The sequence below is a fragment of the Myotis brandtii genome, unplaced genomic scaffold (genome assembly GCF_000412655.1).
Source record: "Myotis brandtii unplaced genomic scaffold, ASM41265v1 scaffold110, whole genome shotgun sequence".
Lineage (NCBI taxonomy): Eukaryota > Metazoa > Chordata > Mammalia > Chiroptera > Vespertilionidae > Myotis > Myotis brandtii.
In genome coordinates, this window is record NW_005353753.1 from 473,716 (window position 1) to 491,615 (window position 17,900).

At 38.6% G+C, this 17,900-nt stretch overlaps 1 protein-coding gene across 1 annotated transcript in view; it reads right to left on the reverse strand.

Moving 5' to 3' along the window:
* RNF219 (ring finger protein 219) overlaps positions 1–17,900 on the reverse strand; it is a 31,302-nt gene continuing 13,402 nt past the window's right edge. Inside the window, exon 5 of the mRNA XM_014543724.1 lies at positions 1–4,097. Coding sequence (XP_014399210.1) covers positions 2,585–4,097 — 1,513 coding nt within the window. The 3' untranslated portion in view covers positions 1–2,584. The remainder of the gene's footprint in view (positions 4,098–17,900) is intronic.

Sequence of the window (17,900 nt, forward strand, 5' to 3'; positions counted from 1 at the left end):
ATTAAATTTTATTTGAAAAAGAAACACACCAATACTTCAAAAACATGTTTAAAAGAATCCTTGGAAATTTCATCTCCATTCATTCTTTGGCCTAGAAATGTGAACTCCCATGCAGAAGGGAGGAAGAGTACAAGGTCTGGAGTTAGAGGTTCAGCTGCAAACAGTTCTATCCCATTCAGGATGCATTTGACCACTAATCCTCAATTGACGTATTTGTGAACTGGAGATAATAGTTGGCTCACAGAATTTGAAAAGAGGATTATGAGATAGGTTAGCAAATTACTTGGATTCAATAAAAGATGGTGGCTGTTTTTTAGTCTGTGTACATAACAAATATATTAAAAAATATGAGACCACCATATTTGTCATGACATAGATTATGGTAAAGAGGACAAATGAGACTGTATTTAAAATAAAACTCTTCAACTGAGAAATTTACAGATTTGATTAACTTAATATATGAACTGTTGTTTTGGGGAGGATGGAGCAGTGTTTCTAAAGTGGCTGGGAAATACTCTGGTCCAATATAGACACTCTCACTGTAGATAGGCATTAGTAAATCAGGTTACACACTGGATTCCATTGCACAGTGTCAGTATATATTTGAATTGAAAACTGATACATTCATGACACAGAAAAGTTACAGACAGAATAAGAGGCTTACCCCCAAATTTATTCTATTCAGAAAAAAATTAGATTTCTACATTTAATAAGATTTCAAATGTATAACCACATTGTCAAAGGTACTTAAACTGCTAATATCTCTGAAAGTATCCATTAGCTTTTAACATATCAGAAAGATAAAATGACACATAAATACTTTTTGGAAAATATGTATGATAAAACAAAAAAATGCTTTATATTAGCTCTTTAAAATTTTTATTTTGGCTTATTAGTTCTAAAAGTGGAGGGCATGATTCTCTAAATCATAAAAGCAATTTGTTTTACTTTTATGGTTTTGTTGAATCCTGAGTCTGACAGGATCAGCACATTTTTCTGTATTTTAGGCTTTGTGAGACATATGGCCTCTGTTACAACTATTCAACTCTGCCACTGCAGTGCAAAAGCAGCCATAGATAATATGTAAGCAAATGAGTAGTTGTGTTCTAATAAGACTTTATACAGAAACACTGGAATTTGAATTACTTATCACTTTCCTGTGTTATGGAATATTCCTTGCATTTAAAAAAACATTAAAAAATATATAAACTCGTTTTAGTTCATAGGCCTTTCACAAAAACAGGTGCAGGCCAGATTTGGTCCATGGGTCATAGTTTGTCAACCCTTATATTGTAAGATCCATTAAAAATGATAAGTTTGACTGATCTTTATAGGCTAACTCAATATCTGAGACAATATCAAGGATTACAGTGCTATGGCATCCTTTATTCAATTCACATAGAAAAGCATGCAGTATTAACATAAAATAGTACAATATCAATGTAAAATGTTCAGTGCACATTAGCTAAGCAAGTCACTAGCATATTAAACCATTTTTTAAAAGCCTATATAGCTATACCAAACATGTTGAGAGCAAACTTTTTCAGAGCCTAAATTATAAATTGTGCTTTAGCTCACCTATTCTCACCCCAACACTCTTCATTAAAAAAAAAAAAGTCCTACTTAGAAGATATTCCATTAGCCAATTGAAACGTCTTTTTCTTAAGAAAAACAGTGCAAGCAAGAAAGCTACCATGCATAGAGTTTTTACAAAGAACAGTAACATGCAAACAAGAACTTGATCATTCCAAAAAAGCTTCCCTGGCAGATCCACATGAGTGGATCAAGAACTTGTTAGTGAGTGCTTTTGCACCTGTCTATCTGGAACAATGAGGCTACCATGTTTAGGCTCCTCCAAACCCAACTGTTCCATGCCTTCTTTCCAAAGTAGGCTCAATTTTTGATTTTTCACTACACACAAAAAGATGAACAAAGGAAAGTTATCCGACATAAAACAAATATTTTCATATAGAAATGTAGTCTTTCATACTAGCAAAATGTTTTTAAAAAAACTGAACAAAACACAATATTAAAAATGCATACACATAACATCTAAAAAAAAAAGTAATTTAATATTGGTCTAAGGTTAGAGTGCTATTTCTCCATGATGGCCTTGCATAAAAGGCCACTACTAGACATAAATAAAAGGGGGCAAAATAATGTCCACCCTAGGAAAATCTTTTAAAGAAACTCAAGTGTCATGAGCAGTGTGTAGAGAACACTTACAGTTTTATTTAAGAAATCCTAGTTCTGAAGATAACTGAGGCTCATTAATAGGCCATTGTATCTAATAGTTAAATCAAGATTCAAAACAAAATATACCCAAACCAGATACATATAATATTCATTTAAAAGAAACCCTCTGCCTACCTTCTGGTCAAAAATATTCCCATTTGAAAATGAAGAAACTCTTCAAAATGAACAAAAGTATTCTGGGTATAGGCTAATCTACCATTCTGACTTGACAGTTGACTAAAGATTACCAATTCAAAATTGTACAGAACTTTTATGAGGGGGAAAAAGGTAACTTTAAAAACTTGTATTCCTCTCTGGACAAAAACATAAATGGCACCTTCCTCATGAGTCAACTTTTAGTTGCTTTTGATGGGCTAGCATTGGAAAGGCTGCTCTGGATTTTTCTTTTTGTTGACTGATTCACATTTTTATTCTTCTTTTCAGGCACAAAAGAAGTAGACCAAGGAGACTGAAGGTGATTAGGAAGACCATGCATCTCTGAGGACATCTTAAACAAAGATGACCCAAACCTTTGATCTTCAAACAGCCTATGTGAACTGCTTAACAAAACACCCTCGGAAAACTCGGTCTGAAATAAACAGCTTGGGGGTTTGAGTTCATTAGTTCCTGAGTTAGAACTGGGATGGAGTGAAAATTCTTCACTCATTTCTTGGTCAGATGGAGAGAGGAGGAAAAAAGAAGACGGTTTCCATTCATTTCCATTTTCTAACTGATCAGAAGTTAGAGAACCTTTGGAAAGGTTTGGCTTAGTTCTTTCTTCCAATTTATCTGGTTCCTCAAGAAATTCACTGCCTTGAGACGACTTTGATAACCCATCCAAATCCACTGACTTAAAACCGTTATTACAAGGGCTCTTACTGTTGTCTGACTCAGACATCATTGAATCCAGCTCAGAGATTTTGTCAAGGTAAGCTGCGTCCATTGAGGCTTCGCTGGATGTTCTTGTCCGATTCATTTCAAAAGAGCGAATAGAATTCAACCTCTTAGATAAACATGAGCCCGATTTCTCACTCAGTTTTGAAGAAATCTCGCCAACAGAATTTGCTATCGTGTTCCCCTCTGTGCTTTCAAAATCCAAGCTTTGGGCATAGCTTGTGGAACAACAATCCCAAAACCCAGTCTTTGGGGAAGTAAAACATTCTGATTTCTTTTCATTTTCACTTTTATCATCTTCTGAAGAATCTTTATTACAAACATTTGTAGAATTACAAAAATCATCAAACACCAATTTTCTGAGATGGTTTGAGTGCTTTTTGGAACTTCCTGCTTTGGCCATAGAACTCTCTCTATTTTCTGGAGTACTGAGCTGAAGGCAACTAAGGGACAAAGGAGTGCAAGGAGCTGGAAGATCATAAAGTTCATCTTTGTAGGGAGTATTATCAGTTGGCTTATTACCCCATTCTCTTTCCAAATAAGTATCCATACTGGCATCAGTTACACCTAACATTATTTCCACCTGTTTTTGATATAGGTCTTTGTTCTTGGAACAATTTAGTTCTGTTTTGCTGGTGCTTTCCTGCCGAGCAGAACTGTTAGAAGGCTGTGTCAGGTGAGAACTTGGGGTCGAAGAGCCAAGCTGCTTTCTGGCACCATCACCTTGATTCGTTGACGCCATATCCTCCTCGCTGCCTTTGCACCCCTTGCCATCTGTAGAAAGTGCTCTCTGGCAAATGGAATTCATAGCCTCCTTCTCTTCACTTGAATTTTTTAGCTGTGCAACTTGAGATTCTAGTTCCTCTATATACTTATCACTTCGTTCCAGGGCTTTCTTGAGGCGATTGGTTTCACGTTCATACTGTTCTACTTTGGACTGAAGAGCAGCTACTGTAAACCTTCCAAACCTGCAAGGAATGGAAGGACAGTTAGCCTTACTTTTCTAAGTTTAAGAGTGCCAACTGTCTCAGCCCATTCTAATTTCACATGTGATATTTCAGCCACTCAATGAAGAGGACAAAGCAATGCCAGATGTAGTAAAAAAAAAAAAAGAAAGAACAAGAAAAAAAAAAGGGTTTTTCCCACTTATTTAACAATAAGCATATAATAACATGGCAAAGATTTAGAGAGTACTTTTGTGGGGGTTTTCCCCACTTATTTAACAATAAACATAATAACATGGCAAAGATTTAGAGAGTACTTTTGTGGTCAAATCAGACTAGTGGTAGAAGAGGCAGAAACTCGCTGAAGATTTCCCTTCTAAGAACTAGCTCTATCAATTCATCTCATATATGCATGAAGAGTTATCCCCTAAAACAATGGCAAAGATTTATGATAACATTTGAACAGTGGTCCACATCTTGAAATATTTACATTCAATCATTTTCCTATCGTACAGCAGTGTTTTATAATACATTTCTTATACAATGTCACCTTGTCAAACATAAAATGCCAATTTGAAATTCAGAAATCCTAGCAGTCCCAGCAGGGATGGTTTTAAATACTTATTTGGATCCTTTCAATTATAGCCGCCGTTGATCTGAAGCTTTTACTTGGCCTTTCTGAACACTGGGCTTTAACTCATTTCAGTTCTACTTATTTTTGGCATTTTACAATTATGTGAAACATCAATCTCATTTCCTCCAACTCTGAAATATAAAGTCAGTGCTTGTGGTTACAATATATTACGCATAAAAACATTTTCACACTTTCTGAAAAGGAACACTTTGGAGAGTAACTGAAAAAGAACACATCAAAAATTCACTCCTTTTACTTGGGATTATCTTATTTTCAATTGCCTTAAGAATGGGTATTGATTGGGTTTTTGCCGGTTTGGCTCAGTGCATAGAGCACTGACCCTTGGACTGAAGGGTCCCAGGTTCGATTCTGGTCAAGGGCACATACCTCAGTTGCAGGCTCAATCCCCAGCCTGGTCAGGGCACCTGCGGGAGGCAACCAGTCGGTGTGCCTCTCTCACATCGATGTTTCTTTCTTTCTCTCCCTCTCCCTTCCACTCTCTTTGAGAATCAATGGAAAAGATAGGAACTGATAAATTAATCCGTGTAATTTATTTGTGTTCAGTCTCTCTCTTCCCCTTTAGAGTATAAGCTCCAGGAAAGTAATGGAAAAGTTAGGAAGTTATTTAATCCTCTGGTGGAGGTGGAGGTGGAGGTGGAGGAGGAGGAGGAGGAGGAGGGGAATGGATATTGGTTTCAGCCCAGTTTTGAGCACCTAGTAGTATGGGCTAGTGGTATATTTGGAGCTGAGGATATAAAAATCAATAGACTGCCCCGCCTTAAGGGACATAAAATGTCTACCTTAAATTCCATCTGGGCACCAAGGAAAATTCTCTTTAAAAAACAACAACAAATACTGCTTCTATGAGTCAATAAACATAAGTCTTATATTTTAACCCCATAAAAAAATAACTACTCTCCACAAAAGTTCTTTTCTTAATCACTGCTTTAATTAATTATATATTGAAACATGAAGAATTCAGGGGTCGTCTTCTTGGAGGAAGGTACTTAAAAGGTGACTTTTTACAAATGCTTTTTGTTTATGGGTTTATTTTTTTCTCTACCCCCCCAATAATAAAAATAATTACAATGAATAAAATGTATGAAATATTTTTTAAAAACTATAAAAGAGAAGAAACCAACAGTAACTGTACCTTTTAGAGTCACCACTACATGCTCTATCACGTCCTCCTACACTAGCTCAATTCTCTCTCCAGTTTATCCCTGATATGATCCTGGCTCTTGTCATCAAGGGAAAAAAGCAGGGCAAAGGTAAATATAGATTCATAAAATCTCAAGGTTAAAAAGAGCCTTAAAAGACTTGTTGGTGAATATTGATCAATTCACTGCAATTAACTGAACTCTCAGAAAGAGCATACTCCCTTCAACCTCTAAAAAGAAAAGCAAAAAAACATAGGTATAACGAAAACAAAAGCAACTAAAATAACAAGCCTCACTGTTTTAAAGACCAAGCTTACCACAATGAGTATTTGGTTAAATGAATAAAATAGAAGTGTTTCCTTCTTTGTTAAAAAAAAAATTTTTGGTTTATAAATGTTGTATTTGACAAAGCTGTAGTTTCTGTAAGATAATTTTAAAAAGTGGACAAAGATCTTTAATGCCTTCAGCAATAATGTGAGTTCTTGACTGTAAGTACTCTGACATAATCAAATCCACATATTTTTTTTAAATAAAATTGTGTAGCATGTTTATTATTTAATGCACAAAGCAAAGTGACAGTAAATTTGTCTGCCAAGATAAAGTAGTTTGCTTTTTCTTAAGTGTAATTTTTATGATAAAGCTATCCTCAAATGAAAAATACCAAACGATTTAAAATCAAATCAAATATTGTTACTAAATAGTGTCTGTTACAGAAGGGATGTCCTTGGGAACTCAGAGGCTTATCCTGACAAATAAGGAACATTTCTCAAAATATCGTAAGCTTCTTATTCCAGGTTTTGTTTGACATCTTCACAAAAAATGTCATTGTAAGATGCTATATTTGCACCATGTGGTTTTTTAATTTATTGATTTTTTTTTTGAGAGAGAGGAAGGGAGGAAAAGTGAGAGAGGGAGGGAGAGAAAGAGAGAAACATTAATTTGTTGTTCTACTTATTTATGCATTCATTGGTTGATTCTTGTATGTGCCCTGACTGGGGATTGAACTTGCAACCTTGGTGTATCTGGACAACACTCTGACCAACTGAGCTACCTGGCCAGAGGTGCCCCTACATGTTTTTAAAAGAAGTTAAAAATGGTTCGGAGTTGAAGTCAAAATGATGGCCCTAACCATATTTTTTGTGTTACTTCTAAAAGAAAGCTGAAGTGCCATGAGAACAAACAACAAAGGCCAGCAAGGGAGCATGCATATAAGAACAAGCAAGCAGACGTCACTGATAGAGCTGACTGTTTTCTAAAAGGTCACTGCCCTCAATTCCATTTCAGTACTTTACAAGTCTGTAATACTTGGAGTGATCAGACCATTTTACCATGTTACTGAGGGACCTATGCTGATGGACAAATGAACAGAAATGCATAATGAAAGCCATGGAACTGATAAATGAATCTATGTAATTTACTTGTTTTCTGTCTCTCTCTTCCCCATTAGAATCCAGGAAAGCGAGGAGTTTGACCATCTTATATTTACTGCTAGCTCCCTAGAATAATTCCTGGTATAGAAGCAATTCTCCATTAAATATTTCTTGAATGAATGTTATTTTATTATTTTAAGACACATCAATGTCTTACATCAAGATGGGCCAATACCACAGGATAAGCCAAAGGTCCTTAGGCCTCTTTTACATGTAAGATTTATGAGTCACCATATTTACTAAACTAAATGTTTCATACGTAAGACTACTGTTTTTTCACTGACACCAAGAAAAGCAACAGAGCATGACATATAACAGTATTGTTGTTTTTTTGTTTTGTTTTGTTTTTTTCCTTCCCACTACAGGCTTGCCGATCTACAATGCTCCATCCAAAAAAAAAAAACAAAACACTTCCACTTTCACCTTAGCTAAACAGATGAGACTTTTGACATAGGTGTTAGAGATTTTTAGCTTACCCTAGATACCAATATTAAATTTGGCAAAGAGCAATTTACTTGATCACATAGAAATAACAATTAGGAATGCATATATGATGCTAAACTTCCAAGGAAGAAAACAATGAGGATAAGAGCTTATTTACCTTTGGGTTTTAATACTCTCTTATTCACACTAATTCCAGATATTTCTAGAGTACATCTCATTAAATGAATCAATGCCAAGGCAAGCCAGAGGGATTTCTAACATCATTTACCATACTTCCTTTTCCTGAGCAAATTTCAAAATGGAGTATTTTCATAAACATTCCATTAGAGACCAAAAGGCTTTGATTTTCAAAGTAGCAGTGATGGCCAAAGGCTTCATTATGTTAGAGAAAACATCGAAGAGCAGAATGGGAACTGCAACTGATATCGGAAGTGCGTTTTGCTAGAATCCAGGAGAAGCTCAAAGGATTTCTCATCTTGCAATGCTAACTGATGTGTATGTACGTTCTGGTTGAGGGCTCCCCTTGTCCAAAAAGCTACAGAAATATGATTATTCCTGTCCCTACTAGAAATGAAATTAAAGTCCTATTGGTTTCACCTTTGAGGTATTAAAACTATTTCAAGGGCACCTCCAACAAAGAAAAGTTCCCATGACCACATTTACTTATAGACCATCACACAGGAGGATCAGGTTATGTTTGAAAGAGGTTAGAAGAAAGCAAATGTAGTAAAAGAACAAATGCCAGAATTTATTTTGCCTCTCTAGTTCTCAAAGGCATCCCCAACAAAAGGAAAATACAGCGCCGGTACTGAGACCACCAAACTTTAGAAACATCATCTTGAGGGACAAAAGGGACACGGGCAAAGTGAGCTACCCGCCTCCATGCATCTTTGATTTTATATCTTTCCCTCACTTGCTAGCTAAAGTAATTGTGAAACAAAGTGAAAGAAACCTTTGGGTCTGGACCAGTTTTGTGATCCAGCCTGATAGATTTTCAATGCTGATGTCCTTGCTGTACACGGTTCTGATATGCACAAATTTCAGCTGGCACAGTTTAATTAAATAACACCAGTCACTTAACAACATGGTTCAAATTAAAGTAAATTTTTCACTGCTAGTTTTCAGTTTACAAAGCACTAATAAATAGCAGATGTGTATTATGATAAATCACCAATCAGATCATTGTTTTCAAAGTCTGAAAGTGACTGGTCACTGATCTGTTATTCAGTTCACACACAAACAGCAAACCATGTAGTTGTGCTACCACATGACATTTTACAGAAATGGATAATCAAAAGGCAGAATTAGCCTACAAAGTTGAAGGAGCAGTAAAGAAATGAAAGGTGATTAACTCTAGAAGTGAAATTAGAATCAAATGTAAATGTAAGTATAGAAGAATAGCTGATCATGGGAATGTTGAGCCTGTCACCATTCGAGAGCCCCTAGATATGCTCGAGGAACTTGGGAGAGGCAAACTTATTGACATAAATGAGAAAAGCGGTTGTGATGAAAAGAATAAAGATGTCTAGAGGAAGTAACAGGCTAGCAAAAAACTTCACATTAAAGCAAAATGGAAATATTTCATGACATGGAAAGCACAAAGGATAAAGTGCTGGAAGCTGATGCAAACTTAGGAGTAGGACAGTTCGTTAAGGTGTTAGAAAAGATGCTTCATATATAAATTATTCCATAAGGTGGAAAGCACTACTGATTATTTTCTGTAAGTTTTTTCCAAAGAAATAAACATTAGCTTCCTAAATATTAGTTTTACTATTTTTTTCATTTCTATATACATTTATAACTAATAATAAGAGATGTAATGTTTTGACAAAAATTGTTAAAGGTTATAGAACAATGAGATCTTCCCCATTAATTATTATTGCTTTGCATAATTTTAGCTTGAAATACCATTTTTATGGTCCTTTATAAGGATGTAAAGTGAGGATTACCAACATTAGTAAATGTGCTGCTAAAACAAGCACAGGATTACCTAAAGTAATGGTTAGTATGTGAGAAAACCAAGTAAAGTTATGTGACTCTCAAATATTTTTTTAAAGAATTGCCACACTTACCCTAAGAAAGAATGACCCATTCACAGAGTGGGATTTTATTGTAGAGTCGCCTGTCTACATAGCTGTAGATGTCTAGCTTCTCATTCCCCGACTTTCAGAGATATTAGGAAAGCATCTTCTTTATTTTAAACATGGAAGAGAGGTAGAGTTTCAGAGGGAAGGATAATTTCCACTGTTTCTTTCACTTTCCTAAGAATTTTCTCCTCAAGTAAAATCCACCAGTTAGAGATTCCTTAAATGTACAAACTTGTCTTTTTAATTATACCTTTCTTAAGTGAGTAGCTTGTAAAATGAGCTCTTCAGGACAGGAGTGGGAAGAAAAGGGAGAGGTCCCAGTGCTGTGCTCTGCCTTGTGCATTGTGTATAGGGTGAACAGGGGGGCATATTTTAGGGAAAGAGGACAGAGAGAACCAGGACTGTAGGGAGCTCAAAACTGTATTTGGTGGTGGAGGCCTTTCCCTCTCACCTGAACTCAAAGAGTTGTTTGTACATTACCTACATCTATTTCATCCTTGCACATGTGTTGGAGAAGGGGGGCATCTGTCTTTATACTAGGGAACTTTAAGAAGTGGCCTATACATTTTTATCCACTGCTGACCTATATGACTTGCCAGTGCTTCTTCAAGAGGGTTTTCTCTTTTAAAAAAATTAGGAATTCAGTTATGAAAATGCTACATTTCTAGAGAATTTTTAAATCATAAATGTACTGTCTATGACCAATCCTAGTCACATAAGTTAGTTCCACAAAAATATCTATCTATATATATAAAAGCCTAAGCAACTATTACAATCAGTCGCCTGAACGACCAGTCGACTGGCCAATAGCTATGATGTGCACTGACCACAAGGGGGCAGACGCTCAACACAGGAGTTGTCCCCTGGTGGTTAGTGCGCTTCCACAGCCAACCTCCCGTGGTCCCTTCCCCGTGGCTGGCCAAACTCTCGCAGTCCCTCCCCCCGGGACTGCGCAAGATGGCCCTGATCGGCCCCGATCACCAACCAGGTCAAGGGACCCCATCTGTGCACAAATTCGTGCACGGGGCCTCTAGTATATATATAAAAGCCTAAGTGACTGAATGACTGAATGACCGGTCGCTATGACGCACACTGACCACCAGGGGGCAGATGCTCAATGCAGGAGCTGCCTCCTGGTGGTCAGTGCACTCCCACAGTGGGAGTGCCGCTTAGCTGACCAACCCGTCCCTGTGGCCCACCAGCCCGGAAGCAGCGATTCACTCCCTCAGTAGTCCTGTAGGTTCAATCTCCAGAGAACGAGCCAGGCACCGATGGACCAGTGCCACCAGCACGATCCTAACAGCGCCACAGGCCTCCTGGAAGTCAGCCTCAGGCACTGCGGCCGCTTCCCCTCCTTCGATGCTCCGAAAGGAAGAAACGATATAAAAGTGGCCACCAGGTGGCTCCCGACAACCAGTGCGAACATCAGCAGGATGGATCAGGATCCAAGGGCCATCACATCCAGGCCCCCCACACCCGCCTCAGGATGGACACCAGAGGCAGGGCTCACGGCTGGCAAGCACTGCTATGGCAGCGCAAGCCTCTCCTGATCAGGACTGACTGGGTGTGAGCCCGCAACAGACACAGTGGGACTGGGATAAGCGGGAGAGGCATAAGCGGGAACAGCAGGCAGGAGCGGCAGGTGGCGTTGGACTGCCAGTTTCGGCCCAATCCCTGCAGGCCACACCACCGAGGGACCCCACCTGTGCACGAATTTGTGCACTGGGCCTCTCGTATTAAATAATATGAGGCATACTGAAAGAGAACAGGAAGACTTTCTTATAGTCTTCCCTCCTGAAGATGCAAGACAAAGTTTTTATTCCCTGGCCTATAATGAAAAGATAAAGAAAAAGGAAAGTGAACTTTTGGGATGGAACCAAGAGTATGTGTAAAGATAAACCTTTAACAGCAGTGAGGCAACTATTGACAATGATGATGACAGTAACAACAGCAGCAGCCACAACTTATTGACTTATATCAAATATACTGCCATATGCTTGACAAATATCTTACTTAATTTTATTATCATGTCAACTTTATGAAGCAAAATTTGCTCTTATTTAAAAAATATATTTTTTCATTAATTTCAGAGAGGAAGGGAAAGAGAGAAAGAGAGAGAAAGAGAGAGAGAGAGAGAGAGAGAGAGAGAGAGAAAGAAACATCAATAAGGAGAATCATTGATCAGCTGCCTCCTGCACACCCCCTATTGGGGATCGAGCCCACAACCCAGGCTTGTGCCCTGTCTGGGAATGGAACCATGACCTCCTAGTTCATAGGTTGACGTTCAACCACTGAGCCACACCAACTGGGCAAAATCGGTTATTTTAAAGATGAGAAATGAGAAGTTTTAAAGGTTGTCTCTTGTTCAAGGTTATGCAGTATGAACATGAGATCCTTTCTTAAGTAATATCAGTACCTATTTATACTGTGGAATAGTGTAGAATGCAAGCTAGGTTTACTGAGCACAAAGTCTGTTTAAACAGTCAAGGGACTAGCATTGTTGTGATATTTATTAATACATACATTTGCTAAGAGAAACATGGAGAGAAAATTAAAAAAAAAACAAGATGTGGGAAAATAAGATATGAATACACAAAATGGATATTTATAAAACACCCACTAGTATGTTTTAGACACAAGCTCAAGAGTATTTTGAAACTTCCAAAGATCATTTTTCAAGGTAAAGTAGCCTTGCAGGAAACTATAGACCAGACAGATCATCCAGGCAAATGACAACCAAAGAGAGTGTCTGTTTTAACCACACACATGAAAACTAAATTTGAACCAGAACTATGAAACAAAAGCTCCATTTTTAGTGTACTAAATATAAAAAGTATATATGATCATCTCGTCTAACTCATGCACAAATCAACAGGAATCTTCAACTAAAAGGAAACAATGCTACTTATGTGAAATAAGGAAAAATTTAAATACGAAATTTTACTGCTTAAACATCACATAGGTCCTTGTTTCGGGGTCTAATATTGAGGAATAGAAAAAATACAAGCTATGTTATGTTTCATCTTGGTTTATTCACAAAATATAAAGTGCTTCAATATTTATAAGAATTTTAAAAAGCCACAATTTCCCCCTTATAGACAAAGATCACATGGACAATGGAACTAGAAAAGAATTGAGGCCCTTGGAGACATTCTTCTTCTACCTCCCAAAAATTCTATTTAAAAATTAAGGTAGAGCCTAGCTGGTGTGGCACAGTGGTTGAGCGTTGACCCCATGATCCAAGAGGTTACTGGTTCAATTCCCCACCAGGGAACATGCCTGGGTTGCAGGCTCCATCCTCAGTAGAGGGTGCACAGGAGGCAGCTGATTGACGTTTCTCTCTTCGATCTTTCTGTCTCTCTATCCTTCTCCCTTCCTCTCTCTCAAAACAATAAAAACATATTTTTAAAAAATTAAGGTAGAATTTGCTTTTGTAGCAAATGGAGAGCAGAGTTTAAAAATAGCTCATATTATTAACACAATTTTAAGGGAAGATTTGTGTGTGTATTTTATTTAACTAGGCATTTGTAGTCTAAAATTGTAGTGTTGAAAATTCTTGCTGAGATATCTAGAAATTCTTAACAGAAACAACCGGAGTGTTGGGCAGCATATGTAAATTGAAGAGAAAAAGATTCCCCTTTGGAGTAAATCTCCAAAAAGAGCTGACCCATTTAAACATACTCATTGCCTATGAGGGTGGATTCCTCTTTTACTATGGAATAAATTTCATTCTATTTGATAAACATATATCATTACAATTCCATGCAGAAATGCCCTAATTTTCTGCCCAAGAAGATCAGCCTTGAAGTTTACATGACATCGGTGGGAATACTAATCATTCATGGAAGGAGAAAACGTTAAGACATGCTATTTCATATTTTTTTTTATAATTCTAAGATGAATACTTTTTCTCAAAATAAAAATATCCTTAACAACAAACTATTAATATTATAAAAGAGTACAACTATTATTGAATGAAAAAAGCAAACTTTAAAATCTCTGGACTAATAACTATCTATACATTTTTCCCTATAGTTAAAACAGTCTCTCTCAGCAAGAGGAATAATCTGAAACAAAATAAAACAAAACAAAAAACTGTGATCCAGCCATCCTGTAATTATTACTGAGATGACAGTTATTGAGGACTAAGGTATGCCGAGGGGCTATGAGGAAGGAAAACAAAAGGAGTAGAAGACATTATCCTTGTTCTCCTGCAGTTCATAATCTTTCTGACAAGCTTATTGCGTAGTCATTAGCATGCATTGCAGGCTCCTAAAATATCTTATCAATACAATAAAGACAAGTTGACAGAAAACTACAGTAACTGTCCATCCCCAATTAGCTGAATATCCAGAGAAGGGCCCCTCAGGCGGCTGAGGGGCCTGAGCACACCTGGCTGTCACAGTCTGGCCCCAGGGTATCATCAGGCTCCCCTGACAGTCTACAAGTTCCCCTTCCGGGAAAACCAAAGGGCAAGCAGAATCACTCATTGGATCAGGCTGGGGTCAAATACCAGGAATCATGGCGTTTGTCAGAGCAGAATCATGAGAAACAAAAAAGGCCAGCGTAGGTCAAGAAGGGACAACAGCCAAGGCCAGCAAGACCAGAAGTGCTGCTGAAAAAAACAAGAGCCAGGAGTAGTGACAGTGATACAAGCATGTCTTAAAACACAGTTTAGGAAGAACAGACCTGTGAACGGGAAGGGGCCATAGCTCAGAGTCAGCATTGACACAGGTAAGTGCAGGAAAACCTGATTCAAGAAAGGAGACTCGGACAAGAAATCTTATCTAGGAGCCAGGGGAGCTCCAAGGTTGCCTCCTCTTTTCCCTTTGTAACTCCCAATCTTTAGTACAGTGTATGAAAATTTCAGGAAATCCTTCTGCTCTCCTCATGTGGAGAAAATGCCAGAAATCCGATTCACTGCCCTCTTAAACCCTTTATACTTTAACTTTCAAGAAAGCTCAACATCTTAATTCTTGGTCAGTTCCTCCAAGTAGCAATATAGAGTATTAGAATATAAGGACACCTTCCCTTTGCAAGGATCCAGAGAAGACAAATGCATGCACACACCTGTAATATATATATGCACACGCACACACACACAGATGCATTTTTAAAAATGTCTTAGCTCCAAGGAGCTGATAGATTAACTGGGTGTTACAGTCATGGAACTGGTCAGTATACAACGTGATCTTTAAAACAATACGATAGAAGAACAAAGGGAAGAACATGAGGAAAGTGTTTCCTCTAAGGAAATCATGGAGGGCCTTACAGATCTCAAAGGATGGGTAGGAAATAACCAGGCAGAATAAAAAGGAGAAGCTAATGGGGAGGACCAGGGAAGGCTAAGGAAAAGGCATGAGCAAATGTACAAAGACATGTCACCACATGGTAAGTCTGGGGCAAGTGAGAAATTCAGCATGGCCAAAGCAGAGTACAGGAAGGGGGAGGCAGAAGAGGAGACTAGAAGGCTAAGCTGAGGACATGTAGGTAAGGAGTCTCACATAATATACCAAGAAATTTGGGTTTTTATTTGTGGGCAATTAGGAATCATCAAAGTTTATTAAGCAGGGGAGTGAGATGATCAAATTTATATTCTAGAATTCAGGCAACAATAAAGCTCAAGGGTTCAGAGTGGAAAAGAAGAGCAAGCAGTGGGAAGGTTGTTAAATGGGGAAAGCAAGCCCAGCCAGCATGTTTCAGTGGTTGAGCATCCACCTATGAACCAGAAGGTCACAGTTCGATTCCCTGTCAGGGAAACTGGAATTTTTATCTTAGGCAAACAGATGAGTAGTAAAGTCATTAAAGAGAATAGGAACAAAGCAAGAGGATAAACAATCTTGGGTGGAATGGATGATGGGTACAATTATTTACACACACACACCTCTACCAGTTCTTTGTGCTACATATTATGCCAAATATCCTATATAATAAAGAGGTAATATGCAAATTAACCCTCACACCCTCACAAGATGACTCCCTGTGACCAGGCTGGCAGGGGGGTTAGTAAGGGACAACCAAACGACTGAACAAGCAGGCTGCGTGGGGCGACCAGGCTGGCGGGGGGGCTGTGAGGGGCAACCAGGTTGGCAGGAGGGGCAGTTGGGGGCAACCAGGCCGGCAGGGGGGCATTAGGGGTGATCAGGTTGGCAGGCAGAGGTGGTTAGGGGTGATCAGGCTGGCAGGGGGGGCAGTTAGGGACGATCAGGCAGGCAGGCAGGTGAGCAGTTAGGAGCCTAGATTGTGAGAAGGATTGTGAGAATCCTGGGGATCGGGCAACCAGGCCGGCAGGGGGGCAGCAAGGGGTGACCAGGCCAGGGGGAGAGAGGGAGTTAGGAGCGACCTGGCCAGCAGCAGGGGGCAGTGAGGGACAATCAGGCCAGCAGGGTGGGGGGTGGGCAGTTAGGGGTGACCAGGCAGGCAGGCAGGTGAGCGATTAGGAGCCAGTGGTCCAGGATTGTGAGAGGGATGTCCGACTGCCGGTTTAGGCCCAATCGGCCTAAACTGGCAGTCAGACATCCCCCGAGGGGTCCCGGATTGGAGAGGGTGCAGGCTGGACTGAGGGGACCCCCCCCCATGTGCACGAATTTTATGCACCGGGCCTCTAGTAATACTATAACACTGGTTGAGCATTAATCATGGGCTCTAAGTGCATTTCAAGTTTAAATTCATTTAACTCTCATTACAACTAGGAAGTTACTGTCCTCATTTCACATAAGATAAAAACTGAAGTACAGAAAGGTTAAATATCTTCCTTCAGATCCCAGAGCTAGTAAGTAAACAAAACCTGAGTTCATTCCTAGGGAGCCTGCTCCGGAGTTCATAATCACACACTATACTGCGACCCTACGCCATGATTATTGCTATTATCAATATAAGACTGAGTAAGGAAGTAGAAGGTGCTGAAGCAGAGGGCTGCTTTTGACTGAATGGCCTCTCTGAATCTGATAACAGAAGAGAGAGCCACATACATAAAGATCTGGAAGCCGAACATTCTAAGCAGAAAAAAAAGTCCAGCATGTTTTAGAAACAGAAGGCCATTATGGCTGGAGCAGGATGAGTTGTGGAAATGAAAATAAGATGAAGTGAAAGAGGTAAGTACAGACTAGCTTGTACAGGATCTGAATTTTATTTTAGGAAAGCACTGAATAGCTTTAGGTAGGAGATTTAAATAATTTGATTTATACTTTATAAAAAGACCATTTTGAGTATGGTGAAAATGAATTGGGTAGGGGAAGAAGGGGCAGAGTGAAAACAGGAAAATGAATATAGGTAGTCTGTCTCCAGTGCTAAACATTTACAGTAGTACCTCCTTTATCCATGAGGGATAGGTTCTAAGACCTCTGGTGGAGGCCTGAAACTGAGGATAGTACCAAACCCTATATATACATTATTTTTTCCATACATACTTATGATAAAGTTTAATTTATAAATTAGGCACAGTAAGAGATAAACAATAACTACTATTAAAATGAAACAGTTATAACAATATACTGTAAGAAAATGTATGTGAATGGCTTTGGGGCCACTATCAAATAAAATAAGGGTTACTTGAATGCAGCATTGTTACTACTACACTGCCACTGTTGATCTGATAATTGAGATGACTAAATGAGTAAAGGGCAGGTAGCATATGCAGCATGGATACACTAGACCAAAGGATGATTCACATCCTGGGTAGGAGGAAGCAGACAGCATGAGATTTCATCATGCTACTAAGAACAGTGCCCAATTTAAAACTTATGAATTGTTTATTTCTGGAACTTTCCATTTAATATTTTTGGATTGCTGCTGACCATAGGGGTAACTAAAACTATGGAAAGTGAAACCACAGAAAGCAAAACCGTGAATAAGAGGGGACTACCAAAGTGTCATTTGCTACTTAATGATGAATATATGCTCTGAGAAATGCATCATTAGGTGCACTTACACAAACCTAGATGGTATAGTCCACTACTGTAATTGTATGTGCTATACTTTTATACAACTGACAGCACAGTAGGTTTATTTACACTAGCATCACCACAAACATGAGTAATGTGTTACCACTACAATGTTACAATAGCTACAAC